The 19892-nt window shown below is 40.7% G+C and overlaps 2 protein-coding genes across 2 annotated transcripts in view; both read right to left on the bottom strand.

Annotated features, from left to right (window-relative positions):
* The window catches only part of TTC33 (tetratricopeptide repeat domain 33), a 217261-nt gene that overhangs the window by 78330 nt on the left and 119039 nt on the right, over positions 1-19892 (bottom strand). The window lies entirely within an intron of this gene.
* Positions 11131-19892, bottom strand: part of LOC142050789 (uncharacterized) — a 59297-nt gene continuing 50535 nt past the window's right edge. Inside the window, exon 5 of the mRNA XM_075079921.1 lies at positions 11131-12430. Within this exon, the coding sequence (XP_074936022.1) occupies positions 12360-12430 (71 nt within the window). The 3' untranslated portion in view covers positions 11131-12359. The remainder of the gene's footprint in view (positions 12431-19892) is intronic.

Here is a 19892-nt window from a genome sequence, read left to right as displayed (position 1 = left end):
TTTCCTAAGTACATCCTAACTCAGAAAAATAACTACCTCAGGCTGCCTGAACAGCCAGCATAGAGCTGACCATGCCTCTCCTGCTTGAATGCTGCTGAGTGGATTCAAACTAGAAAGCTCATTGAGCAGAGAGCCACCTAGTCAGCAAAATGTGCAGGAACCCACCTATCCATAGGAAGACACTGTGGAATGAGTGGAGACTTGGAACTGAAGGGCAGTCATCTACTCACAGAGTGTCCTATCTTCTAAAGACTTGAATATGGAGGGTTGTGCTGGTTTTGGCTAGGGTAGAGTTGGTTTTCTTCACAGTAGCTAGTACGGGGCAACGTTTTGCATTTGTACTGGAAACAGTGTTGATACTTCAAGGATGTTTTAGCTATTGCTGAGCAGTTCTTACACAGAGGTAAGGCCTTTTCTGCTCCTCACCCCACCAACAAGTAGGCTGGGGGTGCACAAGGAGCTGGGAGGGGACACAGCTGGGACAGCTGACCCCAACTGACCAAAGGGACATTGCATACCATATGATGTCATGCGCAGCAATAAAACTAAGGGGAAGTTTGGTTGGGGGCCACTGCTCAGGGACAGATTGGGTATCAGTCAGTTGGTGGCGAGCATTGTTATCATCTGCATCGCTTGTGTTTCTCGGGGTTTATTTTTCTCTCTCTAATTTTCCTTTTTCTTTTTTTTTAAATTATTAAACTCTTTTTATCCTAACCCACGAGCTTTGTCACTTTTACTCTACTGATTCTCTCCCCCATCCCACCGGGGGCAGGGCAATGAATAAGCAGCTGCATGGTGCTTAGTTGCCAGCTGGGGTTAAACCATGAAAAGGGTCTTTTTTCTTGTATATTTGCATGGGCTTGGGTTCAGGTGTTTGTTCTCTGCATGAAGCCCAGATTCCAAGGGAAACGTGTTGAGTGTCCCTTTCATTTTCACAACAGTTAGAACATTTTTCTGGAAAATGGAATCACCTCAACATGACGAAGGTGTGGAAGTATTTTTAGCCCATTCTGAAACTTCCCCTGTGTCACCTCCACTCCCCATGAATCACCTAGATGCTCCTGCACAGACATATCACTACATTCTACCTGAGGCGCTGAGCACCCTGAAGTCAGGTGTTACTGAACACCAGAGGCCTGTATTTGGATTGCTCTTTTAATACCAATAAACTACACCACTAGTAATGAACGCAAGAATTATCCAAGCATTCTTCTGCTTCTACTTAACGCTTTCTGTCTCAGAATGCACAAGAAAAAATGGATGAGAACAGTGCGTAACAAGAAGGAGACGCTTCAATGTACCCTGTTGAGATTCTTTCTCAGTATCTGTAAAGAGTTTGGAGCAAGGTCATTTTTACCTGTAGATTATTCCAAAGAATAGTTACCCATTCCTGTTTCCCAGGAATTATTCCAACAACTATAACTATCACATTCAGAGCAGCTGTTCTTGGAATGGACTTTATTGCACAAATGCCAAGGAGCTGTAAAGGTTCTTTCTACTTCCAGATGCTTTGAATTGTCAGCAAGGCTGTACTTAAAAGCTTATAGTGTGGAAACTGCATCTTCTGAAACATACTTTTCTAGTGAGTCCACTTAATGACACTTTCCTTATCAGTGCATGCCCCCCGTCTTTCTCTCTCTTCTTCTGCATTTAAACTGAACTCATTCTCCAGGCCCCAATTCCTTTTGCACAAATACGTGCGTTTTTCATATTGTACACTACTTCTTAAAGGAAACTTGCCAGGAAGAGAAAAAAAGAAGGCTGGTAGCAAACTCTTATTCAAATATTGGCAAAACATCTGTGAAACAAATCTTTAACTGGAAAGGAAACATACGTGTTTTTTTAAATTAAAGACCTCACATTGTGCCTCCTGTTCCATTAAGTCACTCTAAATTTACAGGATACCAGCTCCCACAGCAGGACTGCAAGGTTAAGCTGGCATTGAAAAGCTGTCATGACAAATGAAATGCAATCCAAGAGATAAGTGCCCCAAGATCCTGAACAACATAATAATTTCTTCCTACCTTCTACAATATAGTACGTTTTGAATTGGTAATCTTATTTATTTGATCTGAGTCATCAGTGATGTCTTTTATTTGTCAAATGGCATCATTTGTACTAAGAGATAACATGAAAATGGGAAAGGGGAATAGTCACACATCTCCCAGAGGGCCTCATTATCTGACAGTCTTTGGACAGGCAGAGTAAGCTGCTGCTAGCTTGATGTCCTTCCCTGAAATCCTGCTGCAGGGAAGTGGCGTGTCCCCGGAATGAAGTCATCACAGCAGAATTCTGGCTAGTGTAAACTCCATGTGCTCTCTGCCCAAATTCCTGGCCCAGAGTAACAGGCAATCTACCTGTTCAGTAGTCTGCCAGAACAAAAGTTTGCACTGCCTTTTCATGCAGCAAAGGATACACAAGCTCTTCTCCTCTTTCACAATTAGCTAGTACCCACTTCCTTTTCCTTAGGAAGCAATATTAAAGCTGAGTGTGCTACGTACATTTAATATAGTCTAAAACTAAGCAGCGGTCCTTGATGTTGATTGCAAAAGTCTGAAGATCAGCTATAAGAACTTCAGTGCTTATGCTAGTGCTTCTTCATGTGCTTCGCCACATACGTGCCTGCTATAAACACTGCCACAGGAACTAGGCACATTTGCTCCCAGATAGGTTTAGTAGGAGGCAATCCTAAATTTATAGGTCTCTGAGGCTGAGAAGCAAGAAGTTTTGAAGCTCTCTTCAGACAGTTAAATAATTCCTCAGTAGCTTGTTTGGGATGCTAGAACAAAGATATATCAACAGTCTTCTATTTATTTTTAAATTAAATTTCATTCTTTAATTAATTAATATAAGTAAAGAAACTAGCACCATATTTATTTTTCTATTTGGAACCCAGACACACACTTGTGAGAGAAGATGAAGTGATTGCAGACAGGAACGAAGTACCACCACTGTTCGTGTGTGTTACAACAGCATCCAAAAGCACTGACGAGGTTAAAGCATTTTACCTTGTACATACGCTCTCAAGACTGTGTCAAAAGATAAGGCAAAGAAGAGATGGGAAGGCATGAAAAGACTTGGCCAAACATATACAAGTTACTGGAAGACCTACAAGTAGAGCCACACCTCCAGAATCCTTGCCTGGTGCATTAACTAGGAAAGAGTAACACTTCTCATTTAATCTTAGTTTTCATAAACGCTGTATTTAATTTCTCTATCTTTCTGTCAACAAATAGTAAATGACATATTGCTTATATGAAATTACAAACTACATTTGTATATTATCTGTACAGAAAGTACATAAAGTACATTAAACATCATAATTTAGTGTTTACAATTTAATTCAGTACTTCCAAGAAACAGAGAAAGTGGTTTACATCAAAGCCAGCTGAGCAGGAACTCCACAGAAGGTGAACTGCTCTCCAAACAGGAAAACCTCTCTGCCCACCTTCCTGAAAGCGCTTCCTTCTCTCACAATTCCTTCAACTCAGCTTTCAAGTTTATTGGTCACCTGCATTAGAAGCTTTGAACTAAGCCCGGAACAGACAGTTAGATTCAAAGTTACACAGCAATGTCATACCAGCTTCATGTAAACTGTACTCCTATTTCTGGATTCTTGAAATGTTTACGTTTTCAATGGAATTTTCCCCACATTCAAAATTACATCGACAATTGAAAAATAAAATCAGAAGGGGTTTTTTTTCATGCTTTTTATTTTTTTAAAATTTTTTTCTTGACGTGAAAAAATACTGCGCTGTGGTTCCACCTAAACCCTTTCCTGGTAATGATTGGTCATGCCTGATGTTTCTGATTAACAACATTCTTTCCTTGAGAAAAATTTCCTTTTTTTTTTAATGAAAATTCATAAAAGTCTTAAATCAACAGATACAACATGGATTTGATTTTGTTCTGTCATGCAACAAAGATTGGCAAGCTACTCTAATAACAGAGTCAAAGGCTGTAGTAATGAAAGTTTTCTTTCAACTACCAGCACTGCAAGGATAGCTACATATGAGATGTTTTCTTTGTCAGAGTTATGGAATTCTTAACATGAAGGTCGTAATCTCTACTTGTAAAATACTTCCAAATTGTACTTTAAAGCTATACTTTAAGTGACTACAGTTCAAATAAAAAAGTAAACATGAGAGTTGAAGATGGAAACAAAGATGTACAGGCTAACTGACTAACTTGCAGAACTAGGCAGAATCACATAAATTTCTGGAAATCTGCAATAATGAGAGTTGTATTATAAAAGATTTAAAAGACATAGAAGGAACAGACATATACTTCGATGAGAACAAGACAAATTGGCATGAACCATAAACAACATGGATAAACAGCACCTCTCAACCATGCAAACTCAGAATGGAGACATTTTGTAAGAGCTTTACTTACCAGAAACCATGATTTCCACAGCATCTTTAAATTAATATTATTGCAAAATATAGAATCATTCATACCAGTCCTCTCTTTCTTTTAAATTCTATTCTTATGACACAAGGGGTTTTATTTTCTATTTAACACCAATTTTAAAATTCAACAGTATTTCCAAAATACCTTTTTTATTCAAAACTGTATTGTGCCATAATGTAAAACAGTTCTTTCCATTTTCCTTTCCAAAAACCAGTACAAATGCATTTAAAAAATATTTTCAAGGACAATTTTGACATTTTTTAAGTTTAAGAATTCTCAACTAAAATAAGCATCAGAAGTTTTACTAGACAAAAATCAATAATTTCCACAAACACAGGTAATCTATATAAAACAAAAAGTTAATAAAAAATCAGCCTTCCTTCATAACCAATCTCCTTCAAAAAGTGCTAAACCCATCTCAAAGTTAATTAGTAAATGCTTACTTAAGCTGGGTAACAGCACCTTGAGGAATCTGAGCATCTTGTGAGATTATAAACTGTAGCAGGATTTTGCAAACTCCAGATCTGGCAGGAATTGCTCAGCTCCCAGATAAACCATGTTTTTCAATCATTAAACATGGTTTAGTTTTGGGTTTTGTTTAGTTTTATTTTTATTAAGGGAGGGTAGTCTGGAGCAAGTCACTGATGGCTTAATGTGTAGCATACTTTTGTGTGCTTCCCTACACCAGAAGACACTGCTTCAGAGGTTTAGGTCAATGAACGCTTTTCCTGCAATTTCAACATAAGCCACATAGGACTCTGTTTAAAGGAAATAAAAGTTTTAATGTTTCTAAATGCATTTCTTAATTTTATGAGTGGTATAAAATCAATATGAGAAGTAGCTGCAGAAAATTTAAATAACTAATGCTAGAAGTTGCTTGAAAATTCTCTAGAGCTGTAGATTCTGTAATATTCAGCTTATAGTCATTTAGAAATTTATCCTACAAACTTTTGTTATTATGAGCAACCCTTAAACACTTGAGTAAAGCCATTGATGTCAGTAGCCCTATGGACATGTATAAGGATTTACAGGATCAGGGCCCAGCATTACTATTGGTTATCCTCTCTGTAACCCCAAATATAAAATAAATATTGTTGTGCAACATTTTGTATAGCCCAAATGAAATCACATGCTTTGTTTTGGGGTTTTGTTTTTTGGTTTTTTTTGGTCTGATTTCAGTGGGAACAAAGTCAGGCCTTAAAAGCTAAAACAAAAAGATTAAAGAAATTGCATTAAAGAAAGCTGGAGTAAACACAGTGATGTTTTGATAGAGTTATCAACTTCCAAATAACTGAAATGCACTCAGATCATTCGAGAAAATATCCAGAATGTCTCATCTTAGAGTTGCTAAGAAAGGAGAGCTAGTGCCAAAATATACAGTTAATTACTGCCACCTTTGCTAGAAAATTACATTTCTTCTGGGGGGTTTGTTTATCTGTTGTCAAATATTGGTTTGGTTCTGTTTGTCCATTTAATACAATCTGTGCCTTATTTCTACATACAAAATAAAAGAATTACGTACTTTTTCATGGAATATCATCTCTCATTATTTGTTCTTGAACGATATTTTTTGATGTTAATTATTAATGTGTGAAATAACCTGCAGCACTAAACATATTCTGCAGAAGTATTATTGCATTGTGGTATGGAAAAAAAAATAATTGGAGAATTTTAGCAGACACTCATTGAGAAGAGGGTTTGGTCATCCCTTAGGATACATTAGTAGCTTCTAGCCCAGAAATTTCAAAGATTACAGATTTCAAGTCATATGGTCTTTTGTGCATACAACAGTACATTTCCCATGGGCACAGATGCATATGGACCTACTTCCTATCAGAATAGGAGTTTCACATATGGAGGACCACTACTGTCTGTGAGTTCTTGCTATCCTTAACAGTGACGTACTTCAATGTTTGTAATTAGTATTGCAATTATGAGCTACAACTGTACTGTTTGCAATGCTCAAATTAAGTGCCACGTCATCTCTATCAGTATCTTCAAATGAGTTTAACTACATGGTTTCCCAGAAGCAGGACAACAAGTAGGATTACAACCCTGGACTTCAAGAGAGCTAACATTGGCCTTTTCAAAGATGTTCTTCAAGGAATTCCATGAGTTAGGGCTCTAGAAGCTAGGGTGGTCCAAGAAAGGTAGTCAGTAATCAAGTACTACTTCTTCTGAGCTCAAGATCAGTGCATTCCTGTGAGGAAGAAGTCAAGCACAGGAGCCAGGACATCTGCATGGATGACCAAAGAACTTCTACAGAAACACAAAGGGAAGAAAGTGGTTTTACAGTATGTGCAAAAAGGGACTGACCACTTGGGAGAAATACAGGAACGTTGTCAGAGTATGCAGAGATGCAACAAGGAAGGCCAAGGCCCACTTGGAACTAAATCTGGGAAAGGATAACAAGAAGGGTGTCTTCAAATACATCAGTAGTAAAAGAAAGACTGGAGAAACTGTGGGCCCGCTGCTGAACGAGGTGGGTACCCTGCTGACACAGGATGCAGAGAAGGCAGAATTACTGAATGCCTCCTTTGCTTCAGTCTTCACTGCTAAGGCTGGCCCTGAGGCATCCCAGCCCCCAGAGAGGAGAGAGAAAATCTGGAGAAAGGAGGACTTCCCCTTGATGAGGAGGATTGGGTCAGAGATCACCTAGGCAAACTGGATCCTCACAAATCCATGGGCCCTGATGAGATGCACCGATGAGTGCCAAGGGAGCTGGTGGAAGCTGTTGCTAAGCTACTCTCCATCATCTTTGAAAGGTCATGGAGGACAGGAGAGGTGCCCGAGGACAGGAGGAAAGCAAATGTCACTCCAGTCTTCAAAAAGGGCAAGAAGGAGGACCTGGGGAACTACAGGCCAGGCAGCCTCACCTCCATCACCCTCGTCACCTGGAAAGGTGATGGAACAGTTCATTCTGGAGGTCATCTCCAGGCATGTAGAGGACAAGAAGGTTATCAGAAGTAGTCAACATGGATTCACCAAGGGAAGATCATGCTTGACCAATCTGACAGCCTTCTATGATGGCATGACTGGCTGCGTAGGTGAAGGGAAGGCAGGGGACGTTGTTTACCTCCACTTCAGCAAGGCTTTTGACACTGTCTCCCATAACACCCTCAAGGACAAGCTAAGGACAGTGTGGGATAGATGAGAGGACAGTGAGGTGGATTGAGAACTGGCTTACCAACAGAGCTCAGAGGGTCGTGATCAATGGGGCAGAGTCTAGTTGGAGCCTGTCACTAGCGGTGTTCCCCAGGGGTCTGTGCTGGGTCCAGTCCTGGTCAACATATTCATCAATGACCTGGATGAAGGGACAGAGTGTACCCTCAGCAAGTTCGCTCATGATACCAAGCTGGGAGGGATGGCTGATACACCAGAAGGTTGTGCTGCCATCCAGCGAGACCTGGACAGGCTGGAGAGCTGGGCCGAGGGAAACCTGATGAAATTCAACAAGGGCAAGTGCCAGGTCCTGCACCTGGGGAGGAACAACCTCATGCACCAGTACAGGTTGGGGACTGAACTGCTGGAAAGCGGCTCTGTTGAGAAGGACCTGGGAGTGCTGGTGGGCAGCAGGTTGACCATAAGCCATCAGTGTGCCCTTGTGGCCAAGGCGGCCAACAATATCCTGGGCTGCATTAAAAGGAGCGTGGCCAGCAGATTGAGAGAGGTTATCCTCCCCCTCTACTCTGCCCTAGTGAGACCACATTTGGAGTGCTGTGTCCAGTCCTGGACTCCCCAGTTCGGGAAAGACAGGGAACTACTGGAGAGAGTCCAGTGGAGAGATACCAAGATGTGCATCTTTCTTATGAGGAAAAGCTGACAGGCCTGGGTTTGCTCAGCCTCGAGAAGAGCAGACTGAGGGGGGATTTCATCAGTACCTGTAAATATCTAAAGGGTAGGTGTCAGGATGATGGGACTAGGCTCTTTTCAGTGGTGCCCAACGACAGGACCAGGGGCAATGGGCACAAGGTGGAACACAGGAAGTTCCAGCTAAACATGAGAAAAAACTCCATTCCTGTGAGGGTGCCAGAGCAGTGGAACAGGCTGCCCAGGGAGGCTGTGGAGTCCCTTCCCTGGAGACATTCAAACCCTGCCTGGATGTGGTCCTGTGCCCCCTGCTCTGGGTGTGCCTGCTCAAGAAGTGGGGTTGTATGAGATGATCTCCAGAGGTCCCTTCCAACCCCTGCCATTCTGTGATTCTGTAATAATTGGGGGACATTACGCCAGATAAGTAGGAAAAGTCACACAGAAGATGTTTCTGTGAAGCAGAGAAAAAAATTAAAAGGGGAAATGAGCGAAGTAACTTCTTACTGCAGAGTACCTGAGTACTGCATCTTTAAGCAGAGTACCTGAATGAGACACTCTTACTTGAAGTCATGTGAACACTTTTAAAATTAAGAGTAATTTTGAAGCTATTAAGATTCATACTGAATCTAAACCCTTTGATGCTCTCTGCAGTTTTATTTTTAACTTTAGTTTAAAGTTTATTAGTTTAAAGTTTCTAATTTAGTTTAGAAAATTCCCAGGCTTTGGCGTTTTTCAGCTGGCACAAAAATGCAACCTGGCCTCTGTTGCCATTCTTCAGTGTTACAGTTACCTATGGCTATCCTGGGCAATAATACTCAACCACCTACCATTAGGGAAACCCTGAGATCAGTCACTCAGTATGATCCATCACTGCCAAATAACTGCCAAGCACAGATCAAGAGTTAGTGCTGGCCATTCCCAAGAGGCATGTTGCATACAGGCAATGTGTTTTGAAAAGAGTTTAATGCCATGAACATTGGCTCTGTGTGTTGGCTGACCAACAGAGCTAGACAGCAATCAAGGAAACATTTAATTAATGGCAATAGATGTAACCTCTGCTTGTTACTTCAGGCTGGCTTTGAACCCCCTCTCTGTTCTGGCCAATATTTATGTGATTCCAACTCAATGCTAGGAGAAGAGATATTTCAACACAAAGGCAGGGTTTATATACCTAGAAAGATACCATGGTTTAGGTGATAATGAAACAAACTACCCTCTAGTGAAATACCATTGAGAGCAACACGGAAAAAGAAGAATAAATTGGGTCCAGTAGATTACTCTTTCAGCTTTTGTTACAAACTTATTCCTTCATATATAAAGTCCCCAAAACATATCTCTGAAGCAACAGGGATTCTAAGAAACAAAGGGACTAGATTCTTCACTGGATTTCTTTATTCTCCCATTGATAAGGTCAATGAGACTTAAAATGGTTATAAATCATATTACTTGAGTAAAGTACTGAAAAAGGGCTCTAGTATAAGCAAAAATGTAGTCTTATGTGTGACTTTGGGCATGTTCCTGCTCTCATCAGAACTTCGCATTTCAGTGACAGCACATCTGAACTTTTCTGCCATAAACAGTTGAATGGGTACAGGGTTCAGCCAGGCACAAACAGGGTAAGAGACTAGACCCAGGAGATATGGTATTCATTACTTTCCTACTCCTTTACTTGAGAAAAAAATCTCCCAGTTCTTGACTCCCTTAACCTCAAGTTTAAATACATTCAAAACACTTGTACTGTTCCTGGAGTGGGTAAAATCTAGTACCTGGATGTTAATAATGAGTGCCTCAGAGGACTTCTTACATTGCAATAAATTGCAGTAAAAAAAAAAAAAAACACTTTACATTTCTTGCTAAATGTATGACATTTTTATCACTGTAAAATACTCCTCAAAATCCTGCTGACACAGCTTGATCATTAAAGTCAGCTGTTGCACCAGAAACCAAAATAAGCTGGAAGCCCAATGACCCCAACCATCACACTTGGGCCTCTTTAAAACCTTGCCCCAGCAAAGCTATGGAGTACAAGACACAGCTGACTGCCTTCAGCTACTGACAGGCACAAGCTCCTGTTATTGCCTGATTGTTTTTACTGAAAACTGTTACCAGGTAGAAAAAAACAGTTGTGGTGGCCATAGGATAGTCTGGGAGAACTGGGTTTGTTCAGCCTTGAGAAAAGGAGGCTTAGAGGGGATCTCATCACCGTGTACCAGTACTTAAGGGGTAGCTACAAAGAAGATGGAGATGCCCTTTTTACACGGAGTCACATGGAGAGGACAACGGGGAATGGACACAAGTTGCTCTTGGGAGATTCCGATTGGACACCAGAGGAATATTTTTCACAGTGAGGACAGGCAACCATTGGAATAATCTCCCCAGGGAAGTGGTTGACTCGGCCACATTGGGCACCTTCAAGAGTTGTCTGGACAGGGTGCTGGGCCATCTTGTTTAGACTGTGCTCTTCCTAGAAAGGTTGGACTAGGTGATCCCTGAGGTCCTTTCCAACCTGTGATTCTGTAAAACTATATCAGCTGGTAACTTCAAGTCTGTGTATCACATACAAGCTTTTAATTGCTACAACACTGCCTTAATATATTTGCCTTGAAAATTTTCAAGTTAAATTAGTTTTATCGTGGGGATATAGGAAAAGGCCTGATTGCCCCTGCCCAAGAGTTCCAAGCAACTTGGTACAGGAAAAGGTAATGCATAATTTACAATTATTAATATTTGAATATTAATAATGTGTTAATGTGGTGGGTTGGCTTTGGCTGGATGCCAGGTGCAATCAAGCTACTCTGTTAGTCCCCTCCTCAGCAGGACAGGGGGCAGGGAGAAAATAAAATATAAAAAAACCTTTGTGGGTCAAGATAAAGGCAGCTTAATAAAAGCCAAAGCCACATACAGAAGCAAAAGGAACACAAAGATTTTATTTTCTGCTTCCCATCAGCAGGTGATGTCCAGCCACCTCCCAGGAAGCAGGGCTTCAGTAGACATAGCGGTTCCTCTGGAAGAGAAATTTTATAAATAACAAATGCCCCACACCTTCCTCCTCCTTTCTCTAAGCTTTATGGCTGAGAAGATCTCAGGTGGTATTGAATATCCCTTTGGTCAGTTTGGGTCAGCTGTCATGGCTCTGTCTCCTCCCCAGATCTTGCCCATGCCCAGCCTGCTGGTGAGGGGGGTGGAAATGGAAAGGCAGCCTTGTTGCTGTGCAAGGACTGCTCAGCAGCAGCCAAAACACTGGCGTGTTCTCAACATCTTTCTAGCTACATCTACAAAGCACAGCACTATGAGGGCTACTATGGGGAAAAATTAACTCCATCTCAGCCAGACCCAATACAATTAATTATTGCAGAAAGCTAACCCAGTACTGGAAGAAAATTTTTACGGCTTTCGTAAAGAGTGCTTTCTGTACATGTTGCCTACAGGCCTGCATACATGAGACACACATTACAGACAATATAGAAAATTACTTGTTCTCTGCATAGAAAACTCTGGGGAAATGTAGCTGGACTTTATAAAAGCACGAAACCACATCTCCATCCTCCATACTCAGGAGTATGGGACACCTCATGGAAAAGCACTAAGATGTACAAAACATTTTACACTGTTGGTTCAACTCAGGATATTTTATTTAAAATTTTTTTAACACAACTACTCCTATTAGCTATACAATGGAGGGCCAAACACTTGTATTTATGTTTTAATAATTTTATCAAGCTTTAATAATTTTATGTGTTTATTTTAAGTAATAAACACATCTAAGAATGTTTGTGACCAAGTTGTCCACATGCTGTTACTGACCATGGGCTTCTTAGAATGATAGAACCATAGAATAGTTTTGTTTGGAACGGACTTTTAGAGGTCATCTAGTTCACCTCCCCAGTAATGAGCAGGGACACCTTCAACTAGATCAGGTTGCTCAAAGCCCTGTTCTGCCTGACCTTGAATGTTTCCAGAGATGGGGCATCTACCACCTCTCTGGGCAACCTCTTCCACTGTTTCACCACCCCAGTCCAGAGGAGGTCCACAAAGTTGGTGAAGGGTTTAGAGGAGAAACCATACAAGGAGCAGTTGAAGTCACTTGTTTTGTTCAGCCTGGAGAAGAGGAGACTGAAGGCAGACGTCATCACAGTTTACAGCTTCTTCACAAGGGGAGGAGGAGGAGCAGGTGCTGGTCTTTTCTCTCTTTGACCAATGATAGGATCTGTGGGAATAACAGGAAGATGTGCCGGCGAGGATTACGTTGGATATAAGGAAAAGGTTCTTCCCCCAGAGGGTGGTGGAGCACTGGAACAGGCTCCCCAGGGAGGCAGTCATGATGCCAAGCCTGATGATATTGAAAACGCATTTGGACAATGCCCTCAGAGACATGGTGTGAATTTGGGGTTGTCCTATGCAGGGACAGGAGTTGGACTTGATCATCCTTGCGAGTCCCTTCCAACTCAGGACATCCTATCATTTATGATTCTATGAAGGTAAATAATAAGGGCTCAAGGATTTAAGCAGAGATTAAGGTTAACCTAATCCTTGCTTTCTAGCCTTTAACAAACTCTCATTCCATGAAAGTCTCATCCAGGTTTCTGGCAACTTGACTTCATTAATAATCTATGGCTTAAATCTAAACTAATTGCATCCCTGGCTCCCTTTTTCTTTGTGCCTATAGATGCCCTCAGAGAGCTCCAGCAGGCCAGTGAGACAAGACTTCTTTTTGCAAAAGCCATGCTGGCTGCTCCCCAGTAGGTCATGTTCATTCATGCACACACTGATCATATGTTTTATTACAGACTCAAGCATTTAATCAGGTATGGAAATCAGACCCACTGGCCTGTCGTGGGTAACCCTGCTCTGGTGCTGCAGCTGTTTGTGATAGTCTTGAACAGCCCCTCTGCAACTTCACAACAGAGTTCCTTCAGTGCTGTCAGGAGAATAACAACTGGTCCTGACACCCAATTTACCTACTTTGTCTAATAACTCTTTTACACTTCCCTCAAATTAACCTAGGCCCTCTGACTTACCCGTTACAACAAATTTGCTACATGCAGGAATCTTCCCAGATATTGCCTAGCAGTGAAGTCTGCATGCTGGAAGAATATCTAATAAAAATATTGTCATGATGGCTGGCAATTTCTCTGTGATTTAGCAATGATTTTCCTTCTCACACATTCAATTAAAATTTTAATCGGTGCACAAAATTCTATTGCCTCTATAAAGAGAGGAGTATTCTAGTGAATGTATTAAAGCTTGTCTAGGTTCACACCTTACTAATTAAACACAGAATTTATCCTGATATTATTGTCATATAAATATTACATACAATTGCAGACATTTCTACACCAGGAGGAAAATACAAGGCACATTTTTAAGGAGTAAGAAGAAATCCTGCAAGACTAACATTCAATGTAAAGTTAGCATGAATCTGGAAAAATCTGTATGTGTATAAGAAATTTATTTCAAAGCTTCCTCAGCTTACATAATTCTGGAGAGATTGAAAAGGGAAATCTAAATTCTGAGACACTTCATAGAACCTGAGAACTGAAGTGCACGGGCACCATGAGCACAAAGCTCTGCTGGCATTCCTCATAGGATCAATACAGCTCTGAACCCTCACCAACTCTGGAGGTAGAAGTTCTAAATACGTAGTTTTTTAAGCTTCAAATGGGGAGCTAATGGTGTAATGAGATTTAGTATGATCTCTAAGAAAGGGAGAAAAGAAAGAGAGGACGAAACAGCTGAGTGCCTTTTAACTGCTCTGATTGCCTTCAGTACTCTACATGAGGAATCAGGTAATTTGGACACACTTTTGCAGCAATCATTGTTATTGTTCCCAAATACTCAGTTCTTATACTTAAGTCTAGATTCTCTGATGGAAAACATGGAACAAATGTAAAAATTAGAAAGGGCACATTTTCAAAACTTGCTCAGCTTTGTCTACAGTTTACACTGCTAAATCATACAATGCTCTCAGGATCATTCACAATGACTTCTCGTGAAAGGACAGCTGTTAATTTACTGGTGAACCCTTGAAAATCTGTCTTGCATGCCAAGTACTGTTAGAAACCTGTTATATTTGCTATATATTTACCTTTATGCATTTACTAGATGTTACAAGCTTCCCCAACCTGTTGACATAAGGAGGAAACAGACCCAATTTAAATTACATAGGGTGAAATTGTGCAAGTCTCACTGTGAGTAATACAAACAGCAAACCTGTAGATTACCCTGTTACCTTCAACATTAACTGAGGGCTGAGGTCTAGATACACAGAATTATTTAGCCAACTAAGCCATCTGGTTGTCACGAGAGCTCTCTAAGTCCCAAACTGAGAATTTTCAGACTCTGAGGTCCAATCCTAGGTCCTTTACCAGAAAAGTCCCATAGGTGACTGCTGTTGCACATACACAGACCTGCCTAAGTTCAGACTAGTACTAGTATAAAATTAATCTAGCAAGAACTAGGTTCAAAATAAACAAAGCCTGTGGTTTCTCACAAAACACTGAGAATGGAATCGCTTGAGAAAGGATGTTTAGGATGCTGAAAGTTCAAGTGGATTTAAGAGTCACCAGGCAGATGTATAGAAATCTAATGGAGGTTATGACATAGAAATACACATAGCTCATTAAATTCCCGAGCTGAAAATGTTTGGTGGAAAACGGAATGGTAAGAAATAGTATCAAATGCACCCACCTCATTCTTATACTTTTCTGTCTTCTACTCCTATACTTGTGGCCACTGCTGGGACACAGCATACACTAGGTGAGTAGGTACCTCCTTCACAACTGAAATGTTTTTGTCTCAGTACTGAGAAACATTTAATAAATATTTTTGGGGGATCCATACCCTTAGTAAGTGTAGCTGGAAGTAAAGGCAGCATTTCCTGCTTTATCACAGACTAAAGTGCTCACCTCATGAGCAGTCAAATCAGGTTCAATTTCCTTCTGTGCCTGAGGGGAACCAATTTTCCCTGCCAAGATAAATGCTCTAAGCATGATGATGTAAAGGTGTTCTTATGTGTAGCTCCCTTAATCCCTGTGATTTTTTTCTACCTTCTAAGATTGAATTAAATATTCATGGGTCCAGTAAAATTTAGTTCCACTCCCTGTTGCAACAAGTATTTAATAAGCCTTTACTGAAGCAGGCAACTGAGATGCTAGGATTTACAGGATCTCTTATTTTCCCTCTTTCATTAGTCATTAAAATCCAATTGTGCAGTGTAACTACAGCTGTGTGTTCCCCTAGAGAGTGAGGTGCTGCAACATCCAGCATTGCAACATCTAAGACTTCCAGCTCTGAGTGACTACTGAGCCTGAGCACCAACAGCAGCCATACCAAGGAATGACAGCCATACACAGCCTCCCATCACTCCACTGTCATCTGGGCTTTCCAAGCTCAGTCTTGCCACAATACAGCTTGCTGTTGTCAAATCACAAGACTGTATTACTAGAAACCTCAGTATGTGCCACTGTGGCAAGTAGAAGGTCCCAGGCCTGCATTTTTCTTGCTTAATGAAAGGAAAGAGTGAGCTCTGCAGAAACTCTATGCCTAAAGTTTAGACTACAAACATGTCCATGTTTTCCATAGCCCATTGCCTTCCCAGGCTTTCAGGTAAAGGAAAGGCTGAAAAAAGCTGAACAGCTTCCAAACGTAGCCCCTTCATTAGCACCGTGCTTTCAGCAGGCAGAGCTGCATCCAGTTTGATAAATTACCACTCTTATATAAAGAAAAAATAATGCTTGTGGTGATGTGGCATACAAGGACTAACTAATGCTACAGACATTTGACTCCTGTACCTCAATGGAGATAACTTTTTTCTTCATTCACTCCAAAACTAAGTACCATCAAGATTTCCTATGAATCAGAAGCTTTCTAAGCCCTGAAGTGAAAAACTCAATATATAGGACTGTCTAATATAAGATTATCCTTAGGGATAAACCTTGTTTATGTGTTTTGTCCAAGAACAGATTATAGTGAATCACTAGCTGAATATGAGTCAACAAGTAATGCTCCTGCAAAAAAACAGACAAACACCAAACTTAAATGTTTATCCACAAGTATTACTTTCTGCTTTACTGATCACTAGTCAGGCCCTTGATGGAATAGTGCATTCAGTCCTCAGAACTGCCCTACAAAAAAACTATGGACTAACTTCACAGGACCCAGAAGAAAGGAGTTAATTTTATTAGAGCTATAGAAACAATAAGCATGAGAAAGGACAGAATTAGGATTGTTTAATGTGTAACACATGCCGCAGGTGAGAACAACCTTTAAATACATACCAATTTGCTGCAAAAAGAAAGGGCTTAGTATGTTTCCATGGATGCAACAGATAAAACAAGAAATAATTTGTTGAAAGAAAGATTCAGGTTAGATAGTGGGAAACACTGGGGACAATTAAGTGTTGGAATAAATTGCAGAAGGAAATATTGAAGCTTTTGCTGCTGGCAACTTTTGAAAATAGAGTATACACATTTCTGTCAGGGACACTAGATAATTTCTCTCCCTGAGGTCCCTATCAACTTGTTTTCCATAACTGTATGCAAAATACATAAAAATTCTTGGGGAAAGGGCTCAAAATCCAAATTATTACTCTTCCTTTGTAGCCAAGTGACACATGACTAAATCTTTATTTTTATTTTGATGGTTTGTAAAGCAGCCCCAGGTGTGCTGGTAGGTTATTACATCATGCTGAGGGGCAAGAACTGTGGTTTTAAGTCTTTCTCAGCAAAATAAAAAGTTACAGCATCTCCCACAATCTGTAGAAGCATGACTTCTAGCCTGTGGCAAACAGCTTTAACAGTTATTTTTAAGAAGTTGTTATCATAAAGCACCAGAGTGAAGCCAGAGTAGAGCATGCTTCCTTGAAGCCCAGCATGCTGCATTCTACCTCCTTTCTCCAACAGCCACTTAATAGCAGGTGTGCAGTACAGATCCTCTCTGTCATGCACATAGCAGAAATCTGTTACTTCCTCTTCCTATAAAGGAAAAAATTATACTTAGTGAAGAGATCCCTTTTACTCCAATTGCTCAGAGTCTGATTTTCTGTTGCCTTACATGTGCCAAAGTTTGAGTCTTAATAGTCACAACCTGGAGTTAGGAGGTCCCCAGGACTAAGAGTGGGGCAGGAAGCATTCTCCAAAGTGTCTCCTTGAGCTTTCAGCTAGGTAAAACCATACCTTTAATGCTTCTTTATGAGGAAAAGGTGCACCCTTGGTGCTCTGGTGGACAGCTTTCACCTGCAGAACCCTTATCCATTTCTGCTCTAAAGAACTGTAGTCTGAAACGAAGGAGGTGGCATATGGTGCCTGGTCTTTCCTTGGGCAAAAATGAACAGGTGAAAGGAGCTAATTATGTCCTCCTACCCATGCTGAGCATCTTTTTAAGGGCTGGCACTGTCTAGACCTTGCAAGCCTCTCAGTCCTAATCTGTGTCATGCTTAATCAAAGACAAGAAAAATAACATTTGCAGATGTTTTTGTTTGATCAACAATCTTCTGTTTTATTAGCTGTGAGGTTGGTCTCACATTTCCTCAGATGTGTCATGTTAATTCTTGCCATACTAGATGCACAAATCATACTGGGTTTTTGGATCAGACACAAAGTGAAGTGGCTGCCCTAATTATGTGTCATATCCACATGGCCTTCCAGACATTTAACTGACTGAGGGCTTCAGCAATAGTGTTACACTGCCAGATCCATGGGGAAAAAACATTCCAGAATGCTTTGGGTTTTTCTTTGAATTACTGACAATTTCAAGGATAATAAAGGAAGTTGGAGTCCCCTTGAGTTTTAGCTTCATTTTAACAGCTTCCATAGGAAGGAAAATAGAAAGGAAAATTTTTCACAGTGAGGACAGGCAACCATTGGAATAATCTCCCCAGGGAAGTGGTTGACTCGGCCACATTGGACACTTCTAAGAGTTGTCTGGACAGGGTGCTGGGCCATCTTGTCTAGACTGTGCTCTTCCTAGAAAGGTTGGACTAGATGATCCCTGAGGTCCCTTCCAACCTGGGATTCTGTGATTCTGTGTGATTCTGTGAATTATTTTAAAAACCAGAGATATATGGATCAACTATACAAAAAGAACTTATCTGCTGAGAACTTGCTGCTGCTTAGAACTCCTTCACAAGCCTACACAAATGATCTTTCTGTACTACTGTATACAGCTACATTGCTATGCAGTGTGGGAATTGTCTGTGACATACGAAACATAGCTATTAGGCTCTTCCTGTGAGAATTCAGTCAGCTGTACACTCCCAGCAGGAGCTGGATCTCCAGAGGTAACTAGTCATGAGTTTTGAGGCACCTGATGCAGCTGAGAATTCCCTTCCTGTATCTTGCTGTGTTTCTCTGCATCTTCCTGTGAGCAAACCCTTTTCATTTGTCCCCTGTCCTGTTTCTTGGGCATTGCTCCAGCAATGACCAGAAAGATCAGCTTTAGACACAGCCACACAAGGTTATTTGCAGACAATCCCTAATAGGCAATAATTGGACATAAATCAGTGCATCCCATATTTAAAGATACAGAACTGGTTTTAAAAGCAAATAAAAACCCAAGCCCAGCAGCATTTGTTTACAAAGCTAATGGGTATATTCCTCAGCCCATCACAGTCTGATTTACTAACTTGAGAGACCAACACTGTCCTTTTCAAAAGATTGAATCAAATGAGTCAGCTGAGTGGGTCATTGTGAGATACACAGAGAACGTCTTCCAGCTGAGACAAGCAAAGAAGCAATGACTCAAACACAGCACTCAGCAGGAGTACCTGCTACACAAAGCAAAAGATCTCAGTCTGATACAGTAGCTTCAACAGGATCAATAACAAAAGTAAAAATAAAAATAGAAATATTCCAAGTGGATTATGAGAGCTACTGCTCCACACTAGTAGTATGGATCTAGTTAGAATTAAGTTTCACAAGGTCACTTTTCCTTACAGTTGATTTGCTGGAGTGACAAAGAAGTTATAGCTTCTGAACAGGACCTGAGTCAAGTCTCTGCAGGCTGCGGGAGTCCACAGAGAAGTCTGAGGCACAAGCAACACTTTGCTTATGCCAGACTTTCTGCCCTTCCGGCTCTAAAGTAAATCCCAGCTGTGATTAAAGAGACTAGCCAAAGACCACACAAATTTAGCACAGTTTGTGCTGGTTGCACTGTAGGAGACGTGTGTTTGAAGCCACCTGGTTCCAGATTAGCAACTGCTTCTTAGCAGTGGTTCCTTTTTAAATCTCAACCCTCCTAGCCTCATGGAGAACAGAGCTGGCAGGACAGAGAAATTCTTGTTTAACACAGCTTGAAAATGTAAGGGCTTTATATTTCATAATCATAAATAAAAATGCAACATGCACGTATACTCTTGATGTAGGTATGTTATATACCTTCTGTAAATGTTATATAAGCATAAGGGTGTATATGTGGTGTATAAGGGTGTAGGAAGACAGGAATTTTATATTGAAAAAATGTACTTCTCTTAGCCACAATCAACGGGAAAGTTTTTGCACTTTAAATAAGGGGGTGAGGAAGGAAATTAAAATGGAATTAATTAATAGGAAAATAAATGGTGCTTTTGACCAATTTTCTGCAGAATCTGCCTAATTTTAATCTCATTCACTTAACTGACTCACAGACTTAAAGTTAAGCATATGCTGAATAGGGATTTAAATCACTGTAATGTC

This window comes from Phalacrocorax aristotelis, chromosome Z (assembly GCF_949628215.1).
Source record: "Phalacrocorax aristotelis chromosome Z, bGulAri2.1, whole genome shotgun sequence".
Classification (NCBI taxonomy): domain Eukaryota; kingdom Metazoa; phylum Chordata; class Aves; order Suliformes; family Phalacrocoracidae; genus Phalacrocorax; species Phalacrocorax aristotelis.
This window is presented reverse-complemented; position numbering and strand designations above follow the sequence as displayed.